At 45.1% G+C, this 24546-nt stretch overlaps 1 protein-coding gene across 3 annotated transcripts in view; it reads left to right on the top strand.

The window, feature by feature from the left end:
• Positions 1–24546, top strand: part of Schip1 (schwannomin interacting protein 1) — a 134341-nt gene that overhangs the window by 80405 nt on the left and 29390 nt on the right. For all 3 annotated transcript variants that reach the window (XM_038347751.1, XM_038347750.1, XM_038347749.1), the window contains exon 3: positions 21082–21200. In XM_038347751.1, coding sequence (XP_038203679.1) covers positions 21082–21200 — 119 coding nt within the window. The remainder of the gene's footprint in view (positions 1–21081; positions 21201–24546) is intronic.

The following is a 24546-nucleotide window of genomic DNA, read 5'->3' as shown; positions in this document are numbered from 1 at the left end:
GATAACGGTAGCTAATAGACAGAGTATCAACAATGGAGGTGGGGAGAAGAGGCCTGTGTGTAGACTCTTGAAATGCTTTCCTTCAGAGATAACTAACAAAAACAGGAGCGTTAGCCTTGGAGCCAAGTCTCAATCCTGCTTAGAAACCTGAGTTTTAGAGCCCATCTGGCATCCCGTATGACTGGGTTTAGAAAAAGTGATTTCTCTACAGTCTTAGCTTGATGTGGTCTTAAGTAACTGGTGATATCAACAAACTGATTTTTTTTCCAGAAACTTCCCCGTCCCCCCTCCCTTTTTAAAAATTAGGGCCTATTTATTTGTTAGAAATGATAATGCAGAGTGGTTGTGGCATATTGCTTATGTTAGTGGGTTTTGGGTTGGGGGGGTTGTTTTGTTTTTTTAAACAGAAGCTCACTATGTAGCGCTGGCTAATATGAAACTCACTATGTATACAAGGCTGACTTTGAACTCATAGAGATCATCCTACCCCTGTGCAAACTGCTCCCAGCAGGCTAGCATTTTTAATGAGTTAACAGAATTTCATTGGAGGATTGATTACTTTCTCCCATCGGTCCTTTCTAAAACTGAGGTTTCTAGAGAACATTCTAGTGTAGTGTAGTGGTCAGACCCCACTCTCCTGAATTTTACGTGCATGTTTTGCTTCATATACATATACACTCCTGAATTTTACTTCACACACACACACAGAGAGAGAGAGAGAGAGAGAGAGAGAGAGAGAGAGAGAGAGAGAGAGAGAGAGAGAGAGAGAGAGAGTTAGATTTGGACTACTACCCTTGCTGTCACCCTCATATGGCAACAAAGTCCTTTTCAATACTCCCTTCAGTACTTACTCTTCCATCATCCACAGCTTGTTTTCAGCACGGTATCCAGATGAAGTTATTTAAATCTAAGTCTGAGCATGTACCACGTCTCCAATTTTTTTTTTTTAAAGTTTATCATCCCACTTAGAAGAGGAACCCAGTTGTTCACAGAGCCTGGACTTACACCAGTGTCTCCTGCACACCCCCCTCCATTTCCTCCTGTCCTACTTGCCTTTACTCCTTCTCTGTCAGCCCCTCTGGTCTACCTGGCACACACGCACATACACGCGTGAGTGCACACATACACACACACACACACACACACACACACGTGCCTTTCCGCCTTCTGTAGGGTTGTCCTATTTGGCATTGGGTACACACTTGTGCTAAAACATTGTTCACCCTTTGTCTGAAATTCACAATGCTCCGAGCGGTCATGGGGGGCACCAGGCAACCCTCCCTAACACCTTGCTCTCTTTCTTCTGGACTTTTCTGGAGTGTCACATCTTTGGGTGGCATCTGTACACTTCACTCCACAAGCATCAAGTTTTCCTAGTTCTATTCCAACATTTTGATTGCAGTTCCCAAATTTGTTTTTCTACTGAGCATTTATCACCATTGATCGGTGCAGATTTGACTTAACTGTTTGTCCGTGGTCTGTTTCCGTTGCTGTGTGAAGATGGGTTCCTTTCTAAGTCCTCAGGTACCAAAGGCAGATGTGTCTGACCAAGTGGAAAAGGCGTTGTACACACTCATCCCCTTCCCTCCATGGACTCGGCTGTTATTCTGAGACAAAAGCAGGTTTCCCTCTTAACCCGTATGTTAATTTTCTCATCTCTGAAATGGCGTTTTTGCTTGTTGACACCACATGAGAGTTGTCTGGTCTCCTTCCAGAGGCCACCCATCTGCACAAACCAGTCATCCCTCATTAATTCAGAGCCACCTTTCCTGTGCAACTGTGTTTCTGTAGTTTTGGAACCTCGTCAAGCCATGTGTCACTTCGGTCTCAACTGGTTCAGGCTGATAGAATCAATTCTCCTCTATTGATGATTGTGCTGCCCAGAAGTTTGTGTGCCTCTGCCAAAGCAAGTATCTTCTGTGCACCAAGCAACTGAAACCAAGGGCGAGCGGGCAGAGGAATCCTGCTGCAGAATTTCTCATGATAGTTTCGGGTCCCCCTGCTTTTGTTGTGCCCCTCCCAGAGACATGTGTTGACATTTTCGGTCTTCACCCTGTTGGAAGAAAGAGCTGTCGACTTCCATTTTTCCAGTCTTGGGAGGAAGCCAATCTCTTCATGAAAGAATCTTGCCCGCTGCTTCAGGCCTGGAAGCCTTCAAAAGGCCCAAATTCTTCTAAATGCTTTTTGATAGACAGCTTAGAAATATTGTTAACTTGTAAGCACACATTTAGGTCAAGGGGGTCCACTAAGCTTAAAAATTCCCAAATATTTTTTTTCTCTTCTCCTGCAGTTTTGTTTTGGGGGTAAGTGCACAAAAATGTGAAAACAAGGGCAGGCTTTCATCCCTCCCTTACTGTCGCTTAAATGACGGGCTCTGATCCAGATCACACCCTTGAATTCCGAGCTACTGTGGGAATGGAGAAAAGATAAAATGGCCTGTGACTAGCCCTCTTCTGCGTCCTCCCCAGCATAGAGTCCCTCTTTCCAGTATGAGCAGGAATCCTTAGCGTTTCTCTGTTCCCTTCAGAGAGTTTGCAGACCCTTTGCCTGGCATTCCAAGCCTGGAAGAGATCCAAACCCTGGACAAAGTACTCCTCCCTCATTCCCTCCCTCCAGATCTGATGTTCTCCCTACATTTTCTCCCTGCTGCGCTGCCTCCAGCCAGGATGCCTTCCACCCACACACCACCTGCCCACACCTTGCTTGTGCCAGCAACTTTCAAGGCTCAAATGCCACCACCACCTCCCGCAGAAAGCTTCCTCCTCCCCATGAAAATGTCTCTCCCCAGAACTCTTCCTTCTATTAGGACCTCTGTACAATGCTTAACCATGGATCTGTCTCTCCGACTAGAGACAAGCCCCCTGTATCAATTTCTAGAAGGCTCTGCCTTACACAGAGAGCATGTGTCTGTTAAATGCCTGCTGGACTGAACTGCGTTTGCTGCCGCTGGTATGTTCGGAGCCCCATGAATGGAGAGCTATGCATAGCAAAGCTGACCCCAGCACTACACAGAGCAGCTACCAGGCCTCTGAGTTTTCATCACTAAAGCTTTAGACATCCTATATGCCAGAACAAGACACAGGGCAGTGCGCAGCCAGTGAGTAAAGGAGATGCACACACATCCAAGCCCACCAAGGGATAATGCATGAAGCACCTGCATGCCTGCTGATTTCACCCCAGGATTTTGCCAGGGTGAAATCCATGCTCTACTCTCAGGCACTTTTGTACTTTTTCTATAAGGTTTATTATTATGTAAAAACCTATGCAAATGAATAAAAATATCATGCACCAAAATTAACCAGGCCCAAAGTCTACACAAACTTAATGAACTTCTATTCAATTAGGATTGACATTCAAAACAGAAACGGTGAAGCGTCACATGAAAATTTTACACTTTCAGTGTTGAATATGTTTTATTTATTTTATGCACCTATCCACCTCCCAGTCAAACAAACGAACAAACAAACCCACAAGTATTAGAATGAGAAAAACAATGAGTTCTGTATTCCCTTTCCTAACACCTGCTCACTGCCTGCCCTAGTGCTCTTCGTCCTCCCCATCCCTCCCTTAGCTTTCCTAGCCCACATCAAGGATTTTGCCAAGGCAAAGCTCATGGCCTCTCTGCAGGCACTTCCACACTTACTCAGAAACACCCTTTTCCCCTCCCCCATCTTCTCCTCAGTCCCTCTCCCTCCCTGCTCCTCTGCTCAGGACCAAACCCTGGGCCTCCTGAGTATAAGGCAACTGCTCTTCCGCCAAGCTGTATCATCTATCCCCAGTCTTTTTTTAGTTTTGACTTTGAAACACTGCAGCCCAGTGATCCTGGTGCCTTCACCTCCCAGGTCGCTGAAATGATAGGCTCGCCCTATCAAGCCCAGCTGCTGCTTCTGCTAATACATGAAATTTTCTCAAGTTTTACGTTTTTGTACTTATCTGTTTTCTTGTGGGAGATAGGTGGAGGGCATGGTGCACGATTTGCGGGGGTGTTGGTTCTCCCCAACACTTTGCGAACTCAGGTCGACAGCAAACACTTTTCCCTGCTGAGCCCTTTCAGCTAGCTCTCCCCCCCGGGCATTTTACTGTATCCCTTTATGATACAGAGGGGTAATTTCACTGCCTCCTGAGCACTTAGTTTTCTGGAGCAAAATGTTGTGGAAGTGGCATGCCCGGCTCACAAAACAAAAGATACCCTATCTTGGTCTCAGATGCTAAACCTAAGGAGGCTATCCGTGTAAGTAGTTCATCAAGATACCCTCAGAGTCTCAGTAGAGAAAGCAGTAAACAGTCGTGAATGCTCAGATTCCGGTGGATTGTGTGATGGTTGACAGAAGCAGAGAAATCCATCTATCCCCCGCTGGCACCAGCTCCTTTCCGTCTTCCTTCCTGAGAATGAGAGAACAGGGTATCAAGATGAAGTTCACCCTAGGGTCCCAGGATAAGCCTGGGTTCATCTGCACAGGGGAAGAAAACAACACTTTGGGCTTTTTAATGCTCGATTTTGATGCAGGGTTTTAAATACAAGTTCAGTGAAGTCATTTTCTTGATGAGTCTGTAGATTTTGCCCTAGCTGGAAAGTTTTTGTTTCCATGGTAGACAGAGCTGAGATGATTTATCTTCGTAGTTTTGCCTGGCTAGAGAAGAGATGCTTTCTGCCTGTTGAGATACAGTTTCCTTTCTAAGAAGGTGGTAACAGTAAATACCTCTATGTTTGTTTTGAGCCAAGATGTCTGAAAAAGTCTAATTCTGGGCTCCCTCACAAAACTACTGGCAAGTGACAGGTGCTGGGGAGATGGCAAAGGGTCAGCTGGGCTCCCACTGTGGACTTCATCAGACACAGACAGGTAGCACAGGGCATTCTTGTCGGGGCTCCGTCTTCATGAGTCAGACGTCACCATCTAAAGAAGTAAAGTTTTAAAGCTCATTCTACTCCAAAGATCAGTTATTTTCTCTTGGAAGGGATGGTGGTGATGGGCGGGGGGAGGAAGAAATGGAACGTCTCTGTGGTACGTATCACCGCACCAGAGCTTTTTGGAGAGTAGAAACCCCACATTCATTCATATATATACACATATAGATATATGTGTATATATAGAGAGATACAGATATAGATATATAGATATGCACATATATATATGGATGCACATATAAGAATATAATCTTGGATGAGCACTCACAGTCTCACGGAGAGAAGCATTAATAGAGCTATATACCAACTGAGGCATTTTCCATTATATATTTATATTCTCTCTACCGGGGAAAATTTGAAACTTTTGATGCACACTGTATGGCAGCATCAGAAGCCACTAAGGCTCCCGAAATAGAAAGTAATTTGACAAAACTGCTGGCATTCAACAGAAAGCAGCCCTGGGGAAGCCTAGTGGCAATCAGTGGAGGAGAGCCATTATGGGGCGGGACACAGAGAGACTCGTAATGAGGGGCGTTAGTGGTCCTACCTGGAAGCTGGGCTGTGGGGCTGGCAGAATGAGTGCAGAGGTGTTTCTGGTACACGGGATTTTAGCCTGGCTGGAAGATTTATGAACGTGGTCCTCGCTCTTTGGATGTGGAAACACATTTGACACTGGCTGCTTCCAGTACTGCCTCTCCTCCCCCCCCCCGCCTCCCAATATCATTATTTTAATGTTTTTAACATACATTTTTAAAGTGCCCCAATTTTTTGTGGATTTTCTAGCCATAAGAGTATCTTTGTTGAAAATCTAACCAAATTCAAATGAGCTTTACATTAAAAATTTTTAATCTGGAAGGAGATTATAACGCTGAAGGTAAAATGGGATGTTAAAGGGTGGGTTTGGAAGGCTGAAGGGTTAAAGACGATTAGCTGGAGTTTCCACCTTTGAACAGGAGAGGCTTTTGACAGTCCGTAAGTGATTTCCCAGTAATGTACTCAGGGTTCTCAGAGTCAATAATTTCCACCAATGGCTGATAATGATTATTTAAAAGCATTAGATCACGTGAGAAATATGCCTTGCTGTTCAGAGCATGGCTTGGCGGTCTTGGATTTCAGGGTAGGGCGAGATTCTGAGAAGCCGTGAGCACGTTTTTTCTAAGAGAGAGCATTCATATCTGGGCCTCGCTTCTTCCCAGGTAATTCACTTTAGGCTGTTCTCTGCAAGAAGGACATGCAGTGTTGGCCTTAGCTTACGTAGCGACTTCAAAGCCCCCCACGTATGTTCAGCTCCTGTCTGCCAAGGTGGTGGCTGGTTTTGTTTTGTCCACTTGTGTGTGCATTAGGACCACTTTTTGCAAAAGAAATTTATTACAGTGTTGATCTCAGGCAACAAAAAGCAGAGTCTTGCCAGCCTGTTTGGAAGTGCAGTCTGAAGCAGAAGAAAGACAGCCAGTGATGGTTTCTTTTCCCTACGCTCTCCAGCAGTACTTCAGAAATGGAAGATGCTTTTAGAAATCACAGGGCTTTCTCTTCAGACGTGCAGCCTCTGATGTGGGAGGCTGGAAGCAGCGGGACCTGAGAGTTTGTGTTCTAGAGGCCTCTATGCTTTGCCGATGCCCTGCTCCAAGAGTGACCTAGAGTAAGAAAACTCTAGAACGTGTCCAAGATCACTTTTGTCACACATGACAGGACACTAACTGTCGGGTCACCCGGAAGGGGTTTGGGCAGTGAGCCCGTGTGCTGAGAACTCATCTAGGGAATTGTAGAGTAGTTAGTGGCCCTGCTTCTGGAGACTCCTGCAAACTTCCGTGTCCCTGCTTCAGGCGGTGGCATGGGGCTCCTTGTCGAAGTACAGCACTTACATGCGGTGAGAAAGCAGTGGTGGACCAGGAAGGTTCTTTGTGCGTTCCCAACGCTCATCCTTATCATCATTGTACAGTCTGAGTACTTTCCAGGGTGGATTCAAAGGTCCTGTTTCTAAAAGAGAAAACATTATTGACATATGTGTTTATATGTTTGTATGCCTGTATACAGTTAACGCATTGTTAGTAATACATTGTGTATTATATACGTGCAATAATACAAATGTATTATTTGTAGAATTTGTGTGTATAATTAATGATAAAAGCTTAGTTCTCCTTATTTCACCTGTGTACCCAGTTGAAATGAAGGTAAAAAGGTATTGTTAGAACTTGGTGTGTCTTAATGTCCTCTCAGCTCTAAATGTTTATCGCTTTTGCCATGCTTGTTATTGGTTGTAGGTTGCTTAGTGACAGGATGGGAACCCGAATAAGAGACTAAAATTGAACCTTTAATGGGGGAGGGGATCTAGAAGTGAGTCCAGCTGTGGTAACATTGTCTCTGCTATAAAGAAGCCAGTTCTGGGCTCCGCTCTACCTTGTAGGGTGTGTACAGTCTTCCTGACCGAGCTACCCTGCAGGCTGAGGTAATGGCTGGGATAAACATCCTCCAGGCAAGTGGCCGCCTTCCACCGGCGGGTCCCACAGATGACATGTGTTGAAAAACCCTAATGTTAGCTTTGACTGCTTCTCACTGCTCACCTATGTGTCAGCTCTGCGCTGACCACTTAGCATGTCCTAGACACTGTAGGAGGAATCAGAAGAGCAAGCACAAATCCCTGCCCGCAGGAAAAAAGCCTAAAATGGTAAAAGCTGCCAGAAAGGGGCCACTGTGACTCTGAGCGTGCCATGGTGAAGCAGAGAGGAAGATTTACCAGACTGTGTGCCGGGTCGTGAGGGCAACAGCTTTCCTTTTATTTCCTGAGGCAGCAGCAGGAGGAGGTGTGTGGCAGAGCGTGCTGAGGGTTCCAGATGTATGATTTCAAAAACAACTCAGCATCTGACATGGTTACTGGGGAGGGCCGCTGGATTTCTCTTCAGTGCGTCCTAATTTTTTAAAAAATACCCTTTCATCATGCCTGTTTATTGCTTACTGGGGTGGCCAGTAGGGGGCTATAGCACACCCATTTACAATGGGGGCCACCAAGGCAACCAAAGCAGAAGACCTAGGTTCAAATTCCTGCCTGACTACTGCCTAGCCACCACGCCTTGTGAGTTATTTAACATGGCTGTGTGCCCTCCCCCAGCTATAAAATGGAGCTCACAATAATCCATACTCCATGGGGTTAATGAAATGATTAAAGATGTAGCAGGCACAGGTAAGGTACCTGGCCCCAGTAAATGACAGCTATTGTCATGTGGTCACATGTCGTGTAAGAAGATGTATGCTTCCTGCTTCCTTCGTTTCAACCCCGCCTCCTCTGTCCAGACGTAGGAGACAGAGGACCATTCAAAGCAGAGCATCACTTTAATCCCATAGCTTTGATCTCTGTGACTGCTCTGCATTGTGACCGCCAGCCCTAGCCAGCACTCAGGGATCACCATTGTCGCACAATCCAGGATACTTCCAGCCTGCAAATAGGGGATCCCATCCGGAATGAGGGTCCTTGGGTTTGGACCTGCCTAAGACAGGGAGACCTCAGGAAAGGAGGAAGCCCGTGCAAGTGTGGCCCACAAGATGAAACTTGTCTCCCTGGTACTTGACAAAAGGGCTATTCATCCCCTTGGGAGGGGAGAGGGCTGGCTGGGAGGAGGATGGAATAAAAGGATTTAGATTTGGATCTGGGCTGCAAGAGGAAAATATTCGCTTGATAGAAGCAGTACTACCATAAAGCACACAGAGACATGTTTATAGCCCAAGTCCAACACAAATTGAATTTAAAAATACTTGTGGAGAGAAATAGGTAAACAACTAAAGGTGAACCTGTCAGAAGAGGTTAAGATGCCAAGCAAGGTCGTATCGGATGGCATTTTGCTTCAGAACTGTTCTTAACATTGTTGCAGTTGCTAGGGAAGGCGTACTGGAGAATTGACTGACTGTTACATTTGCAGTTTCCTGTGTGAGCATGTCAGAAGGTAAGGCCTGTTGCTAAGTGGAGGCTTGGCCTTTGCCCTCCTCTGTGGCTGGCTTTTCCTGCAAACTGTTGTTTTGAAGTAATGGTATATATATTTTAGTTTATAGAAGTATTAATTTGATGTGTGTGTTTATGCTCAAGCGTGTTCCTGTGAACTTCTGTTTGTCTGCTCCTTTGAGCCAAACATCCTCCAGCTGTGGTCCTTTCCCTGACTGCATGCGAAACCCATAAACAAAACCAGAAGCCATGGGAAAAGGGTAAAGGGAGCCATAGAAAAGAAAGCGAGCTTCTGTGGAAAAGCCCGCCACTGGCTGAATCTTAAAGAAAAGTTGATGGATCCCTTTCTCTTGCCTATATTACTAGAACAAAGCCGTGCTCCTGGGGCAAAGAAGGTTTTCTCTGGATAGCAATCAACTTAAGTCTTGGGCTAGTGCTCATTCCAGATGATGAAACTTTTACTCTCCCTTTAAGAAACGATTTGGGGGGGAAAAAGAAAGAAAGAAATGAAGTGGTTCCTGGTGGCTATGGGAAAAAGAAAAATGGTGAACATCTGTCTCACAGGTCACTTTAAATGACAGTTTTTATTCTGCGTGGAGCAGCCGACTTGGCTCACAGTGGGATCTCTCGGGCTGCAAGTTTTTGCATCTATTTTTATCCCACGATCTACTGGCTGCAGGGTAGGTTCCTTGCCTTCCCAGGTTCCAGCTCCCACCGGGCCCTGAACTGGACTAGGGTCAGCTGGCTGGCTGGAGCTCGGTGTCTCTCTTGTCCCTTTATGGGAGCAGGAAAGGTGCTGTGGAGAAGAATCTGGGCCAGATCATTCAGGGAAGGTGACAGCAGATGGTGGGAAGGCTGGACTCTCAACAAGCCGATTGTCAGGGACCGAGAGAGCCTGAGAGCAGGCAGCTGCCCAGCGCCCTGGAGAAAGAAGCCAGGCAAGCCGGGCGGGCGGGGCAGCGTCTGTGGCAGAAGGGGGCAAGGACACTACCACCAGGCACAGGCCAGCCGCTTAGCTGGCTCTCCATGCCAGCATGAGTGGTAACCAAGGTGCTGGGCAGTTGGCACTTCAGCCCGTCAGAATTCATGGGACGCTATTTCTTAAGTGAAATTCTAAAGAGTTCAAGGATGAATTTGGACAGTGATGGAATGGATGACATCATCAGCCAAGAATCCCCATTGGATTTGGAGGGGAATTATAAAAAGGTAAGGGGGGGAGCTCTTTTGTTTATAAACAATTGGACCATTTTTCTAAGTGGGAGGAAAGTTGCCAAATTCCACACACGGTAAAGAAAAAACTAAATGCACAGAATTAACCACAGTAAGCTCTGAGAGTTCCCCATTTTCCCAGCCTATAGTCTTTACTATAACAACAGCTAAGCCATACATGTTACTGTTCTGAAGTTGAGAGAAATTCTACTATTACTTCATTGCTAGGCAGCATTTTGTGCAAAGGAATTCCTTTTTAATTATTGATATTTTAACAGTTTGGTACAAGGTAGGTTCATTACTTGGTAGGGCTAACTAATCTAAGTTTGTTGTTCTTAACAATGAAAAAAACAGAAAGTTTACAGAGAAGTTTGGGATCTTAAAACAGTTGATATAAGGTGAATTTTCTGCTCGCCTTTTCTTTTGAAAGTCAGTAAATATATTTTGGGAATGTTTTATGTGGTGATTGTCTAGTAATAACAGGCCCAAGTAAAAATAGCTTTAGTTATATGGGTGAGGTCATGAAATCAAGCTGCAAATATATACTTGTCTGTCCACAGAAACCCAAACACACACTGCCCTTCTGTTATTATTTGACAAAAGTCAAGTGTAGTTCATAGCTGGACAGCATGAAGAATAGGAACCTCCATTGTGGACCTGGAAACAAAGATTTTATTTTCCTTCAGAAGTAAATTTTGATGACTACAGTCTGGAAGGACAGTAAAATTTGCTGATCTTAAAAAAAAAAATCCATCAAAGATGTCATTCGTGTTTTCCCCCAGAGTGAGAATTAGGAAGAAGGTTCTAGTGTGTTCATTCTTCAGTACAGTCAGCTGTGATATCTCCATCTTAAACCCAAGACTGTGTGTGAGAATGGCGGCTCTTTAAGGGATTTACTTTCTTTCTTATTATTTCATAATTGTACTCTTTTTCCAGTGGGTAAAACTTATATATGCAGGAGGTCTCTGTCCGTGCCATGTTACCTCGTGGATTTTTCAGCCCTTCTGATCCCCACCAAGGGGCTGAGTGCTCAAGTGTGTTGAGCTGGTGTCCTGAAACCCCAGCTGTCCACCCTTCCCCCACTTGGCGGAAGCTGGGCTACAAAAGACACTTGGGACTCTCTGCCACCCGTCAGATCGCTTACCCAGCCCTGCAGAGCAAGGGTGTCTGTCTCTTGTGTCCTGTTTTCAGTGCCAAAGAACGGGTCACAGTTTTCTTTGTCAATTCTTTTTTTTTTTTTTCAGATTAAAAAAAAAGTCAAGTTCACACCAAGGGAAAATGAAAGGTATACTGTTGCTAATTCGCTAACAATAAAATCCTGAGCACTGTCCTTGGGTCCTACCCAGAAACAGCCAGGGAACCAGATACCCAGAATAAGTGCTACACTAGCAACCTGAGACAGGGCTGGCCAAAGTGGCAGACATGTAGGGCCCAAGGAGCTCTGGGGTGCCACCTTCAATGAAATATAGTATCACCCAACATGAAGCAGAGGCAAGGAAAGCCATGTGTGATTTCAGGAGAAATAGTACCTAGCAGGCTAGTTCAAAACAAACAACCTATCAAGTGAAACTTGTAGACATGTGGCGTGTTCCGAGGTAGGTACCGTGTTCGGGACCCTAAACATGAGTTGGCTCCTCGCCACGTTGGCTTCTTAGTTCCTCCCTTAGGCAAATGCCTTCACATTTGTGCAGTGTTATTTATGCTCATGGTCACTGTGAAGGCTTCATTACACTTGGGGAAAAGCATAACTTCACTAAGAGATTCTAGTGAAGTAGAGTGGCATAGGCCTTTTTTCAAAGTGCAAAGATGAGAAAAAAAAAAAACAGTTATAAAAATCACTTTACCTGGAATGTTCCTTTTCAAAGCCTTATTTTTCCTCTAATATTCTTGGTCTTTGGTTGACTAATGAAAAAAAAAAATACCCATTAAAAAAGGTACTCTAACATGTATTTTGACCTTGCATCCATCAGTTAAATGTATCAGAGCCTGTGCCTAAAGTATACATTTATTTTATTCCAAAATTACATTAATTTACCATTGTAAATATAAATGTCTGAAACATACACAGATAGCTAATTGAGAGGATAAAATGCTTATAAATGAGACCTTCTTTCCTTTTCCGTGACCTCTTCCATCATTGAAGTCCATCTTCAAAACAGGCAGACAATCAATGCTGGCTGCCAGGTGCCATACAATTCCCTGAATGCATCACATTAATAAATACCACACGCCGTATCGGGCTTGTTTCACAGGGCTGTTTTAAAGCAGACACAGATCCTTCAGGGGGAAAGGTCACTTTTCCGATGACTAAAATTAGATTCACCAAGGCAGAGGGCGGAAAAGCGTATGCATCTGTCCCTTCTCCTTGGGGAAGGCCCTGCTTGTAGGAAAGAGGCTTCATTAAGAACCTGGTTTATTCAATAACGAGAGTCAAGCCACACCCAATAGAGAGCAGATCTTAGCCCTGCGGAGGGCGTGTGCTTAGCCCACTAGCCCACCACTTCCTACTGCGCTGCAGCCACTTCCAAGTCGCCCAAGAATCCCACAGAAGCTAGAGCAGCAGCTCAGCAGCGTACACCTCACACAGGACCCAGGTGTGGCTCCCAGCACCCGTGTGGCAGCTTACAAGGACCCGTAAGGCCAGTCCCCAGGGATCTGACACTTCTGGCCTCCTCAGATACCAGGCACACATGCGAACTGGCAAACACGCATACTCATAAAAATATTAATAACTCTTAAAAAGAGGAAGAACCACACAGCTTGTGTCGGGACCAGGAGACCTTCAGCATATGGTCACCAACCTCATTCACCCCCCCCCCCCCACCATCCGTCAACATTCTTGGTCATTGTTTATACAGTGCACTGGGGTCTTGGAAGGGAGCTGAGTCTTTCCCCTAGGAGCTTAGGATCCAGGTGGGCAGGCGTAGAAAATCATGCTACATGAATAGGTGTTGCCTAAAAGAATGTAAACAGCCAATGAGGAGCTCCAAAATTTTTCCCCGAGGCTGTGCCGAGGTGGGGAATATCTCTACGAACATTAACAGACAGGCGAGAGGAAGTCATGAGAACGGTTCAGCACTGCCTAAGACAGGCTCCGGCTCAGTCGAAGCTCAGAGAAGCTGGGTTTTGCCTTCTGTTCCCAGGCCACTGTACACACAATAACCAGCGCCGTCCCAAGACCTGGCAGGCTCAGCTTTGTCCTACGGAGATGTTGTCCCTCGTGTCTTACATCTAATTACAGTGAAAGATTAGGGAGGGACCCCGTGGAAAAAAAAAATGAAAAGGCTGGAAGGGAAAATATTTAAAGTGAAGCCACAGCTGTGCCTCATGTTTTTTTCAAAGGTGAATGGAAATGACTGCCTCAGATAAACTGCAATAAACAGGAACAGGAATGCCAGCTGCCATTCCTGACGAGCTCTGCCCTCCCCACACAATTACTGAGGAAAAGCAGCCGCTGCGACCTCCATTAACCCTCGCAGCTCCCTGTCTCAGAGGCATGAATGTGCTTGAAGAACCGTGTTACTCAACCAAGCCTGGGCCCTCCTGTCTTACCCTTGGCCACCTGGGGAAAAATTTCTTCCAATTTTGGGGGCCAGGATCTCCTTTTCTTCAGAGCGAGGGATCCAGTGTTCTTAATATGAAGCCCTCAGCTCATGATTGGGGTCAGCTGATTGCCACACCTCAGTCAGCCATCATGGTCAGGAAGTGGACTGTTTCTAGAATGTTCAGTGAAACATCATGCACATAAGACTTCTTCTTGTCCAGCAAACCATACACAGCCCTTTCTTGACATGGCCTCCTTCTTTCTCCTCTGCTTCTCTTCTCAGGAATTTCTTTAGGCCTCTAGCTTTTTTCTTTTGGGGATCAACAGAGTATTTTTATTAAAACTGAAATATAAACCTGGGCAATGTTTGTCCACACCTTTAATCCCAGCACCCAGGTGACAGAAGCAGGTGGGTCTCCGTGAATTTGAGACCTACCTGGTCTACAGAGCGAGTTCCAGGCCAGCCAGGACTGTTACACAGAGAAACTCTGTCTCAGACAAACAAACAAACATGTAGCACATGCCTTTAATGTCAGCACTTAGGAGACAGAGGCAGGCAGATCTCTGTGAGTGCAAGTTTAAGGCCAGCCAAGGTTACATATTGAGACATTGTCTCAAAATAAAGCACTTCTTTATTTTTAGTATACTTACAAACTGGTTCAAACTACTATCAAGTTCAAGGACATTTTGTTTCCCTCCAAAGAAACCTGGAGCCATTAGCAGCCAGCCCACATCCTTTGTCCAGTTAGCCTTTGCCAACCACTTCTGTCTGTATGAATTTACTTGTTGCACATATTTCTAGCATTTTAATTTTTGGTCCTTTTCTGTGCTCCCCATCTTGCCCACGCTTCCTTTATATGTCAGTATCAGGTACCGTAATAAACTGTAGGCTACCATTTTCTCTGTGCATCAGACATGTCGAGCACTTCCCAGATTTCTTTTAGTGGTTTAAACAACCTGAGAAGTAGATATTATCTCCTTAAAAAATGAAAAAGAGGCTGAGCCTCAAGGAGTTTCTGTAACCTGAAGTAGTGTCAGTTTCTACTCTGGATCCTCTGGCATAGTTCCTGTCCCACCCTCTTGCAGGTCATCAACCTGTCCCCACTCTCCCCGATCCCAAGCCCATCCTGCCCATGGGATGAAGACACCAGCTTCCTGGCAATTGACCAGGGCTGTTTCATAACCAGGCAGTGTTTGGGACTGTTGTGTTCCTGAGGCTGATCTTAAAGATTGCGATAGGCTTACAGGCTTCTAAAATGGCACCTATTAAAAATAGAGTTGCCAGATAACACTGTCCCGTGTGTAGAAGTCATCTCTGCAAGCCACTGTTTAGGAACTAGAAACGAGTGCAGGCTGTTCCCAACAGCTTCTGTTTGGAAGACGCTGCTCAGAGGGTGGGGAGCAAACGGCACCCCATTAGGGTTTCGCTTAAACACCCCTAGCAGTCAGATTTGATGGTTGCACATCACTGAAGTTTCCATTCGTAAGTAGCTACTGAACCAACAATGGTAGGTCTTTGTTAAAATACCCTTGCTCTGGTCCTTAACCATCAGAATGTCCCAGTGTCAGGGCCCTTGTATCGCAGTGCTTGCTTCCCCATAGCTTGAGAAGGCAGACAGTCAGCAACATTGTTCAAAACTGCTGGCACAGTTACACTAATGTAAACATCTGGTCCTATAAACCAATAGCCCAGCACTTTTGATGTCAGCCATTCTCGGGCAAAACAGATGAACTTGCCCCCATGATGCCCCTTTTGGATAATAGATATTCAAGACCAGCTTTCCCAAGTAGTGGTCCTAAAATTTCAAAAGCAAGCCAGGAACCCTGTAGCTGACATTTCATGCTGACCTTTTGTAAAATGTTTAGTGTAAGTGAGGGAGACGGAAAATGTCGGGAATACTAAATGAAACAGAAAGTGTCCAGGCTTAATATCCATGCGACCACACGGTGGAAAGATCCAATACCATTTAACCACTGTATCCACTCATAATTTAAAAGCACTTCCCAGGGAATCCAATAAAGTGCAAGAATTTGAAATAGCCTCCACTCTATGAGCATTTATGCACTTTGCCATTCAAAAGTATTTCTTTTCTTATAGAATGCTGCTTTCCTATTTGGATCTTGTTACAAATCCATGGTTTATCTCAGCCAGAAAATAATTAAGAATTATCATATACCCAAGATGCCTCTTTTCTGTTTAACTTAAAAGAAAATCACTGAAGTTTGCCACTGAACAAATACGCCTTGTACTTCTGCTCCCTGATCTTTCAAAGCCTCAGCCTCGCCCACCCTGGAGAGCCGCCTCCAGTTCTTACAGCCCAGCTGTCTTCCAGGCAGAGGAGAGAAACAAGTGACCACCATTTCCTAAAGGAATCCCAGTTAGGTTCCCTGGTGGATGCTGCTAATGGTGATGAACCAGGTACCACAAGGTGATAGATGGCACTCAGGCAAGGAAGATCCTTAATGGCTTCAAACAGGCATCTTCACAGGGCCTTGTAGGAGGTCAGCCTGCTGAAGATCACATGGCCCTAGCTACAGAGGCTGGACATGTTGCATGGAACAGATGTGGGCATGGGGGAAAGGGAATCAGCATGGCGCCTAGAACAGCAGCATCTGGAAGCTTGTTAGGCGTGCACCGTCTCAGCTCCAGGCCAGGCTTGAAGCAGAACTGTAGCCTGTGCTTTCACAAGCCCTCTGGGTGACTGCCACGCACATTCAAGTTAGGGAACTACGGACTCAGAGAAATGTGTCACCTACAGAGAGAGCGCGCTTGTGTGTGTGTGTGTGTGTGTGTGTGTGTGTGTGTGCACATGCGGCGTCTCCACTCAGCATACTGATGTCTCAGCAGCTCCTGGAACCCTGACTCCCACAGGGCAAGAGAGACCAGTGGCTCCTGAGATGATGCAGCCTTTGTTATTGCTTAGGAAGTTCTTCCTCTGTGAACACCATTGTCCTTGCTGACCTTGTCATAAATATCCATAGGGCATTGCTTCTAATACCCCCACACTCACACACAGAGAGCAAACTCTCAAGTTCACATCTCTAATATAAAGTAATGCAGAGTTTGCCTAAAGTCTCATATTCTTTATTTGTCATACTTCGTGCAATACAGGTCGTCCAGACAGGTGTCCCCCTCCAAACCCTTGATTGCGGAATCTCAGACATGGTGGAAGGAGTTGATAGGGAAAGCCGCCGAATTTACGGCATTGCTTTTGCAAGAGATTCTTTCCATTTGTAGCAGCATAGGAGATGGAGAAAGGGCAGTCAAGGCTCACGGGCCGTCGGCACTCAGCGCTGAGTCATTCTCTAGCGCCGGCAACATCATTCCACGGCATTTCTGTGCGGCTTCTGCCCACTAGGTCCTGGGATTTTTTAGGCAGAGGTTGTGTGTATATAACAAAGAATACATATAAGGAAGAACCTAGGAGAGAATGCAGGAGTGATACAGTTGTGTTACTATAAGGGATGGGTTCACGCTGTGCCTTGAAAACAGCGTAGGAAAGATCTGGAGACAGCTGGGTTTCGGGTAGATAACATCTACTCTAGCAGAATGTTCTATTATTTCCTTTAGGAAGTGCTCTTCCCCCACGCTTAGGGAATTGCAGTAGATCTATTTCACACCAAGAAAGGAGTCTAAGTGCCCTGTGAGACCCCTGTAGCTTGCACGACACACAGCGTGTGGCAGTAAGGAATGAAGTCACAGCCGGGGACAAAACTGCCTGAGGCTGATGAAGGGTTAACATTTAAGGGTGGTTTCACTTCCACCTTGGTTTTGAACAGCTTTTCTATCTTGTGGTCATGAGCCACTGTTCCTCAGCTGCTCTTTGGCTTCTTGCTAACAAGATCCATCTTAGACATTTAGATGTTGTTTTTTATGAGGGTGTTTCCCAAGGCTTTTTGGTAGCAGACATGGCCCTGCTGGCCATAGTGCATCCAGACAGTGTCATTTTGTGTTAGCTTCTCTCGTTCTCTGATGGCTTCAACCTGGGGCATCTCCGGTCTCTGGGAGTCGTGAGATACAACTGGGCTATGGATAGAATTCCTCAGAGGGTAGAAGATTCTGGCTTTGCTAGTAAGTGGTATCGGAGTACTTGAAACACTTGGAATCAGATGTTCCAGAAAGAGCCTACCTGTGGTGGTGAGGAGAGTGGCTGGGAAGGTGTTTGTAAACATCTCTGTTTACAGTTGGTTTGTGGTAATAGATGCCCTGCAATGCAGTCTTCTGTGCATTTCTGGGAAGGCATCACATCCAGGTCAGAGAAGAAATTAATCTATTTAACTCTAGTCTCACTGTGTGTCTTCACCACAGTGCCCACTACTACCATTAGCCCACACACTTTTCTTCCCGTGTAGAAGAGATGAAAGATCTAGAACCAGGAAGCGTATATTCAAACCCTAGATCTTCTCCCTAACAAATAGGGCAACCGTTTGTTACCCTCAGTTTCTCATCTTCTAAACAAAAGCTATTGGAGGATTAATCATTACGTTACCATGTATCGGGGGCCACTTTGCCACCAGCCAGCTGCTGGGAACTCTCTCAGTTAACTCTTCATCATCCATGGAGGTTATTTTCCAGTCTGAATGAGAACCTTCCATGCACAAAAGCCACCAGCAATGTGACAGAGGAAGCAAACAATTGACTTAACCGCAAATCACAGCTAAAAGTCAAAAGGACAAATTTCCGTAATACAGCAGATTTTAAACGCTCAGATCACTGTAGAAAAATAAACAAATCTAGGAGTAAGTAATTCAGAGGAAAGAAAATACAGTCACACAAACACTTAAACATTTATTCTCACTGATGAATGGAAGGAATTGAAGCAAACAGAATGCCAGTGCCTATCAAACTAAAAGCAACGGCAAGTGCTCCATGCTAGCCCGCACGCAACAGAAGCCCACTCCGCATTGCTGGTGGGCTCGTGAACTGGAGCAGCTTTTCCTTGGAGCAATGTGACGAGATGTGTCAGGAGCTTCAACAAATGTTCACACACAGCTGATCTGGCAGTCCCACTTCCAGGAACTTATCCCTGGGAAATCATCAGACATGTGGGCAGGGATCTATGGAAAGATGTTATTTTTAATTTGACACAACCCCAAGTGGCTAACTGTAGAGGGAAACTCCATAGAGGGGGGGATGGTGAGCAATCATTTGAAAGTGTGTTTTCAAAGAGCGTGAAGTGCTATATGGGAAGTCTTCAGTATACGCACAAAAATTTTTAAAGACGAGGAGGAAATATACCACCAACTGTTAGCAATAATCTCTCTAAGTAACAGCATTATCGTTAACATTTGTATTCCCTCTGTTTGCCTTATTTTGTTCAGTGGGATCCAGAAAGGGAAACAGGAGGAATATGTTTTTGTGCCCCCTCCCCCTCCAATGGCAATATCTGTAGCATTGTGTATTCCAGAAAGAACAGACAAGAAAGCAAGGGTGTGTCCACACAGTACAGTGGTGGTAGGTGTTGCCCTTTCTCAACACCTGTTCCAGATTCAGACTGATTTTGGACCAGCAAAGTGTTGACCATCAGCCATGAACACTTACAATGCCTTTTGGTTTTTGTTTCGATATTCAGCTCTACTTAATAGTTTCCTGTCTGCTGAGGACTTGTGGTTGAGACACAGGCTCACTGACTTGAGCTAAATTTTGCTAAATGCAGATGGTCAGAGGTGTGTGTCACAGGCTGGTCTGTATTTGAGAGGGCGGTAGGCCTTCATGGGGGCGCCAGCACTACAGTTGTGAGTGGCTAGTCAAATAAAAGGCATTCCTGCTTCCCTTGACAGTCTAATGGTGACTTTCTTAGCACTCGGTGTTGGAGCAGGGCAACAAGCAGAATGAAATCAGCATCTCCCTTGTAAAGAAATACCTGTATGGAAACACTTTGTGGCTGTGTTGTGTGTATGCGTGCACATACGCGCGCACACACACACGCATACACACGCTCCTGATATTACATAGTATCCTTGGTATGTGCCAAAATGGGGGGGGCGGGGCTGATGCATAGATAGATGGCATTGCTGAGTGTTGGTTAGAGGAATGCTTTTGGGGTTCAAGACTTAAAGTGCTAAAGAACAGGAGAGGAGAGGTGAGCTCTCTTTGGATTACAAATTTTCAAACTTTCTGAAATTAAATGTCTGGATCCAGCACCCCAGGGTGTGTCTTTTAAAAGCCCTAGTTCATTCTAACATAGCTTGTTGAAGCCAGAATGTGGGGACCGCTACAGAATACTACCCTGTCACATTTTATTGTGCTGTGCAATATGATATCCAATACTCATCCCGATGGCTTTTGAGCTCCTGAAATGAGGCCAGATTGACTAAGGAGCTGAATTTAAATTTTAATTAACCAATTGTTAGATTGAAATGCAGACAGCCACACGTGACCTGCGTGTGCCATGAGACAGAGCAACCCTAACTGCCTTCTGCCTCTCACGTGGGAGTGAAGTGAGTCACTCATCAGCCCATCCTTCCAGCTGGAGGTCCAGCTCAGCTCTCTGACACAGGGGTGCACAGATGGGACCCTAGAACCGTCTCTAGGAAGAGCACTGGCACCCCAAGTCCTGGAGCCAGCAGGGGTGGGAGCAGTGTTTGGCACCTGACTCATGGTCCCACTCAACCTTTTCATCCCGCGAAACAGAAACCCCCAAATCTTCTCAGCCCAGGTCCCCTGTTTGTTTTTTAACTAAGGAAATTATTTCTAATCTTCTCCCCCATTGTTTAAAGGGCTTAAAAGTTCAGCATGGCGAGTTTTTATGGGGCTGTTAATAGGAAGCCGAGTATTGTAAACATACCCAAATGATCACGGTAGCGATTGCTCAAGTCTTTTTACTAGGCATGCTTCGAATCAAAAGGATGAGACCGATGAGGCCAATTACAGCTCTCCAGATATCACAGGCATTACATCCGTGCTCATACACATTCTGGCAACAGGAGGCAAACTCCTAGACAGAAACAGTTATATCCAGCAAAACCGGAAGCCCAAGCCAGGCAGATGTGGCATCGGTCATGTTTGTAGGCTCTGTGCCGGACCAAGCTGTGACATCAGCCAGTTCACAGAACCCAGTGTGCGTGGCTGAATGAGTTATTATTCTTGATATCGAGGGTGTGGGCTAAAGGGGCATACAAGGGACAGAGAAGGAACGAGCTGGGGACCATCTCATTTGGGATCAGGGTGATTGAATTTAGGAGAAATTGTTGGTCAGCCCTGACTAGAAAGTAACTACGGTGGTGGTTACAAACCAACTCCAGCTAGCCTGGGGAGATGGATTGGCACCACAATGATCACCTATCACAAAAGGCACCAAAGAACTGGACTTGGAGCCAGAAGAGACTGGTTTCATTTCAGCTTTTAAGAATCGCAACCTCTCTGGACTGCAGCCCATTTATTTCTTGTCTAATGTTACAGTCCAAGAAATTTCGCAAGGTGGACAGCCTTTGCGTGTGATGTGTCTGCCTACTGATCAACACTTTTTTTTCTCTCTCTCGAAATTTTAGGCGCAAAAAAATGAGAGAGAGTCTATCAGACAGAAGTTGGCACTCGGGAGCTTCTTCGACGATGGCCCGGGAATCTATACCAGCTGCAGCAAGAGTGGGAAGCCAAGCCTTTCCTCGAGGTGAGTGCACTTGGGAGTTGATTTTCTGGTGTGTGCCATGTGGTGCCTGCATGTCCAATAAACAGCAGCCCATGTCCCTGCATGGTTAGTGCAGGCTTTTAGGCAGACCCTTTCCCACCTATGTGTTGGTTCATTTTGCTATGGCCCAGTTACATGAGGTCACATTTTTATATTTCATTTTTCTTTGAAGAGAACACGGATAGCACAGTGTTGGGGGATGTGTGATCAGGTAACAGGCCTAAGCAACTGATACCTAATGCCTGGGGCAGACCACTAGATTTCCCCTTAAGCAGCCCCAAGTTACCCAGCATCCCCCCACCACAATATGTGTGATTGCAATGAATACTATTACGTAAGAAATACAATTCTCACTTTGATCATTCAGTGTTTATTGCTGTTCTTATCTTGCCTCCCAGGTGATTTTTCTTGATCTTTATTTTAGGATATCATAACTCACTTATCATTACTTCTTTCAAAGTGTTATTGGTAATTTGCAGAGCTTTCCTTTCCAGATAAAATACGATAAGGTTCCGATTTTGCCAGGAAAGCAGAAAAGGCTTCTGAACCTTTAACATGTGTATGTGTCGCCGGGAACTAAGATGAAGGTTCAAATTCAAAATCGTGTTTCTCGATTGAGCTTGAAACCCTGCATTTCTGTGCCACGCCTAGTTGATAACCATGCCACCATTTGGTGGGCTACTTTGATTAGTGCAAGTCTAGGTCATTTTCAAAAGTATTGCATTCCAAGTGATTGATGAAAGCATATAGAACATTGTTTGCATCAAGACCCACCAACACGTCTTGATCCCCTCCACCGCCACCATGTCTGTTTCCCTGTTTTTAGAGCCTAACGCAAACATACCCTATGTAAATACTGCATATATTGACAACGTTAATCTCGGTGCTGGCAGCAAATGATAACGCCATGCACTCATTCAATCCGAGGACTACTGCTGTATCTCTGCATCATGCAAGGCCCAGAATTAGGCAATTCAATAGCCACCTAATCCTGCCCTGTCTGATTTTAATAAGCCTTGTCTGGTCCTTAGAGAGTCATGTAAACCAGCGGAGACAGGAGAGCAGACACATGCTCACACAAGTGCTTATTTTCCGAGCAGTACGGGTAGGTGGGTGCATCATGAGGCTCGCTCTAGTTTGCCCATGGAATGTTAAGGCATCTCTTCCTTAGCTGGGTACCAGCCTCCTGTGGCAGGATTGCCCTCAGGAGCCAGAAAATTAGTCTGCCCTCTGGCCTTTCACTTCCTAGTGGCTGTGGCAGAAGGCCTCCTGGCCTGGAGACCTGCAGGTTTGTCTTAATCTACTTTGCTTTATGAGGATAATAGCTCATTTTGTTTTACTAGTCCTTATTTTTCTGAGTCTGAAATGAGGAGATTTGGCATTGTGCGTGGCCTTACAGATTTTGATACTGCTCTGCTATACCCCCAGGGGGCCAGAATGCCTTTTCTAGAAGCCCATCTGTCTACTTAGCTGTATCTCACCCGTCTGGTACAGATGGGGAGACTTGTCTTTGTCAGTTTGTACCTGTGCATTCTTATCCGATATATTTAATATATTTGTGATACATGTCATGTGTTTTGGTATAATGTATTTGCACATTAATCAAATACGTGTTTGCATATATTCATGGACGCGGCAGAGACCATATTCATCATTCCTTGACCCCCCCCCACCCACATCCTGCTCTATTATAATGCACGAAACTATATATTGTAATGTGTATACTGCACGTGCCTGCATCTTGCTCCACTCTGGAAGCAGTCCGCTCTAGCTCCTTGGTCGCTGCTACTTCAGGTGTTTACATACATATCTCTAAATAAAATGCTTGTATGTTCTTGGGTTTTATTTCAAATAACCATCTGTAGTTTCAACTATAAAATATTGGGATTTATCAGACCAGGTGGTGGAGGCACACTCCTTTAGTCCCAGCTGTCAGGAGGCAGAGGCAGGTGGCTCTCTATTCTACGAGTTTGAGGCCATCCTGGTGTGCAGAGTGAGTTCCAGGACAGCTTGGGCTACACAGAGAAGTCCTGTCTAAGAGAAAAAGAAGGAAGGAAGAAAACTGGGATGTATCTTTACTCTGCCCATAAATATGCCCACATTCTTCCCTTCATTCTCCCTATGTAGTTACAGCATGATTTAGGATCAGTTAACAATCTAATTGGTGTTCTTGAGATCAGACTTTATTCCGCCTGACCCATATAGCATGTTTCAGTTATTTGAGACGTGTTGCTGTTTGACATGAATAGGAACTGACTCGTTTGTACCCTCTGCCCATGCTTGTGTGGTTCTGGATTCCACCGTATGCTCTACTAAGCAAATGCAGTAGCTCATATAGCCACTTCTGTAATGATGGACATTGGGATGTTCTTGGAACGCTTGCCTTTGTTCCATTGCTGCTCATAAACCCTTGCCCATGTCTTCTGCCTGGTTGGAGAGTTTCTCTTTGGTGTGCACATGAGGGTGGACTTGTGAGGTTAATACACGTGTGTTCACACTCATGAGACAATGACAGCCATCTTCCACCATGATCGTCACAGGATACTCCCCTAGCAGCAGTCTTTCGGGGACCCTGTGGCTCTGAGAACTTCCAGCGTTTCATCATGCCGTTAAAAACCGATTTGTTAGTTAAACAGAGCTATGGCAACTTATCTTTGTGTTTATTAACTGGTTGCATTTCCTCTTCTGTGAAATGTCTGTGTCGTATTTCATATTTCTGCTTTTCTTTCCTCTTCCTCCTTCTCTTCCTCATGCTTTTCCTTGTCAAGGTTAGTTCATCATAATATTATTCCATATTATGAATTGTGAATCCTAAATAAATATTGCAAATATTTTTTTCTCAGCTTTTTCTTCACTTCCTTATGTGTTTTGTGACAATAATACCTGAATTTAATACAAGTATTTTTTTTCCTGGTCAGTGTTGCCTGTAATTTTGTGTAAGAGTCTTCCTCAACTGGGCCTGATAATGCTTACCTGAATAGGCAGAAGGGTCAACTGCTCAAGGCCCACCTGATTAGGTAGCAAGTTTAAGGCAAACCTGTGTTACATTAAACCCTGTCTCAAAAAACAGATAAAATTTTCTCTACCATGGGCTAATAGATATTTGCTAGTCCTACAAAAAGTTGAAAATATTGGTTTTTAGATGTCTGTAATCAGTCAGTTGATTTCTTTGTAAGGTATGTGAGAGAAGACTGCTTTCTTATTTCCCCTTATAGCAACCATTTTATTACTTTTAAATTAAAGAGACATTCTCCAGCCTGTGCAGAAGACATGGGCAAGAGGGTTTATGAGCAGCAATGTGATAATAGCAAGCATTCTAGAACATCCC

This window comes from Arvicola amphibius, chromosome 11 (genome assembly GCF_903992535.2).
Source record: "Arvicola amphibius chromosome 11, mArvAmp1.2, whole genome shotgun sequence".
Lineage (NCBI taxonomy): Eukaryota > Metazoa > Chordata > Mammalia > Rodentia > Cricetidae > Arvicola > Arvicola amphibius.
Note: the sequence above shows the minus strand (reverse complement) of the source record. Positions and strands in the feature narration are given on the sequence as shown.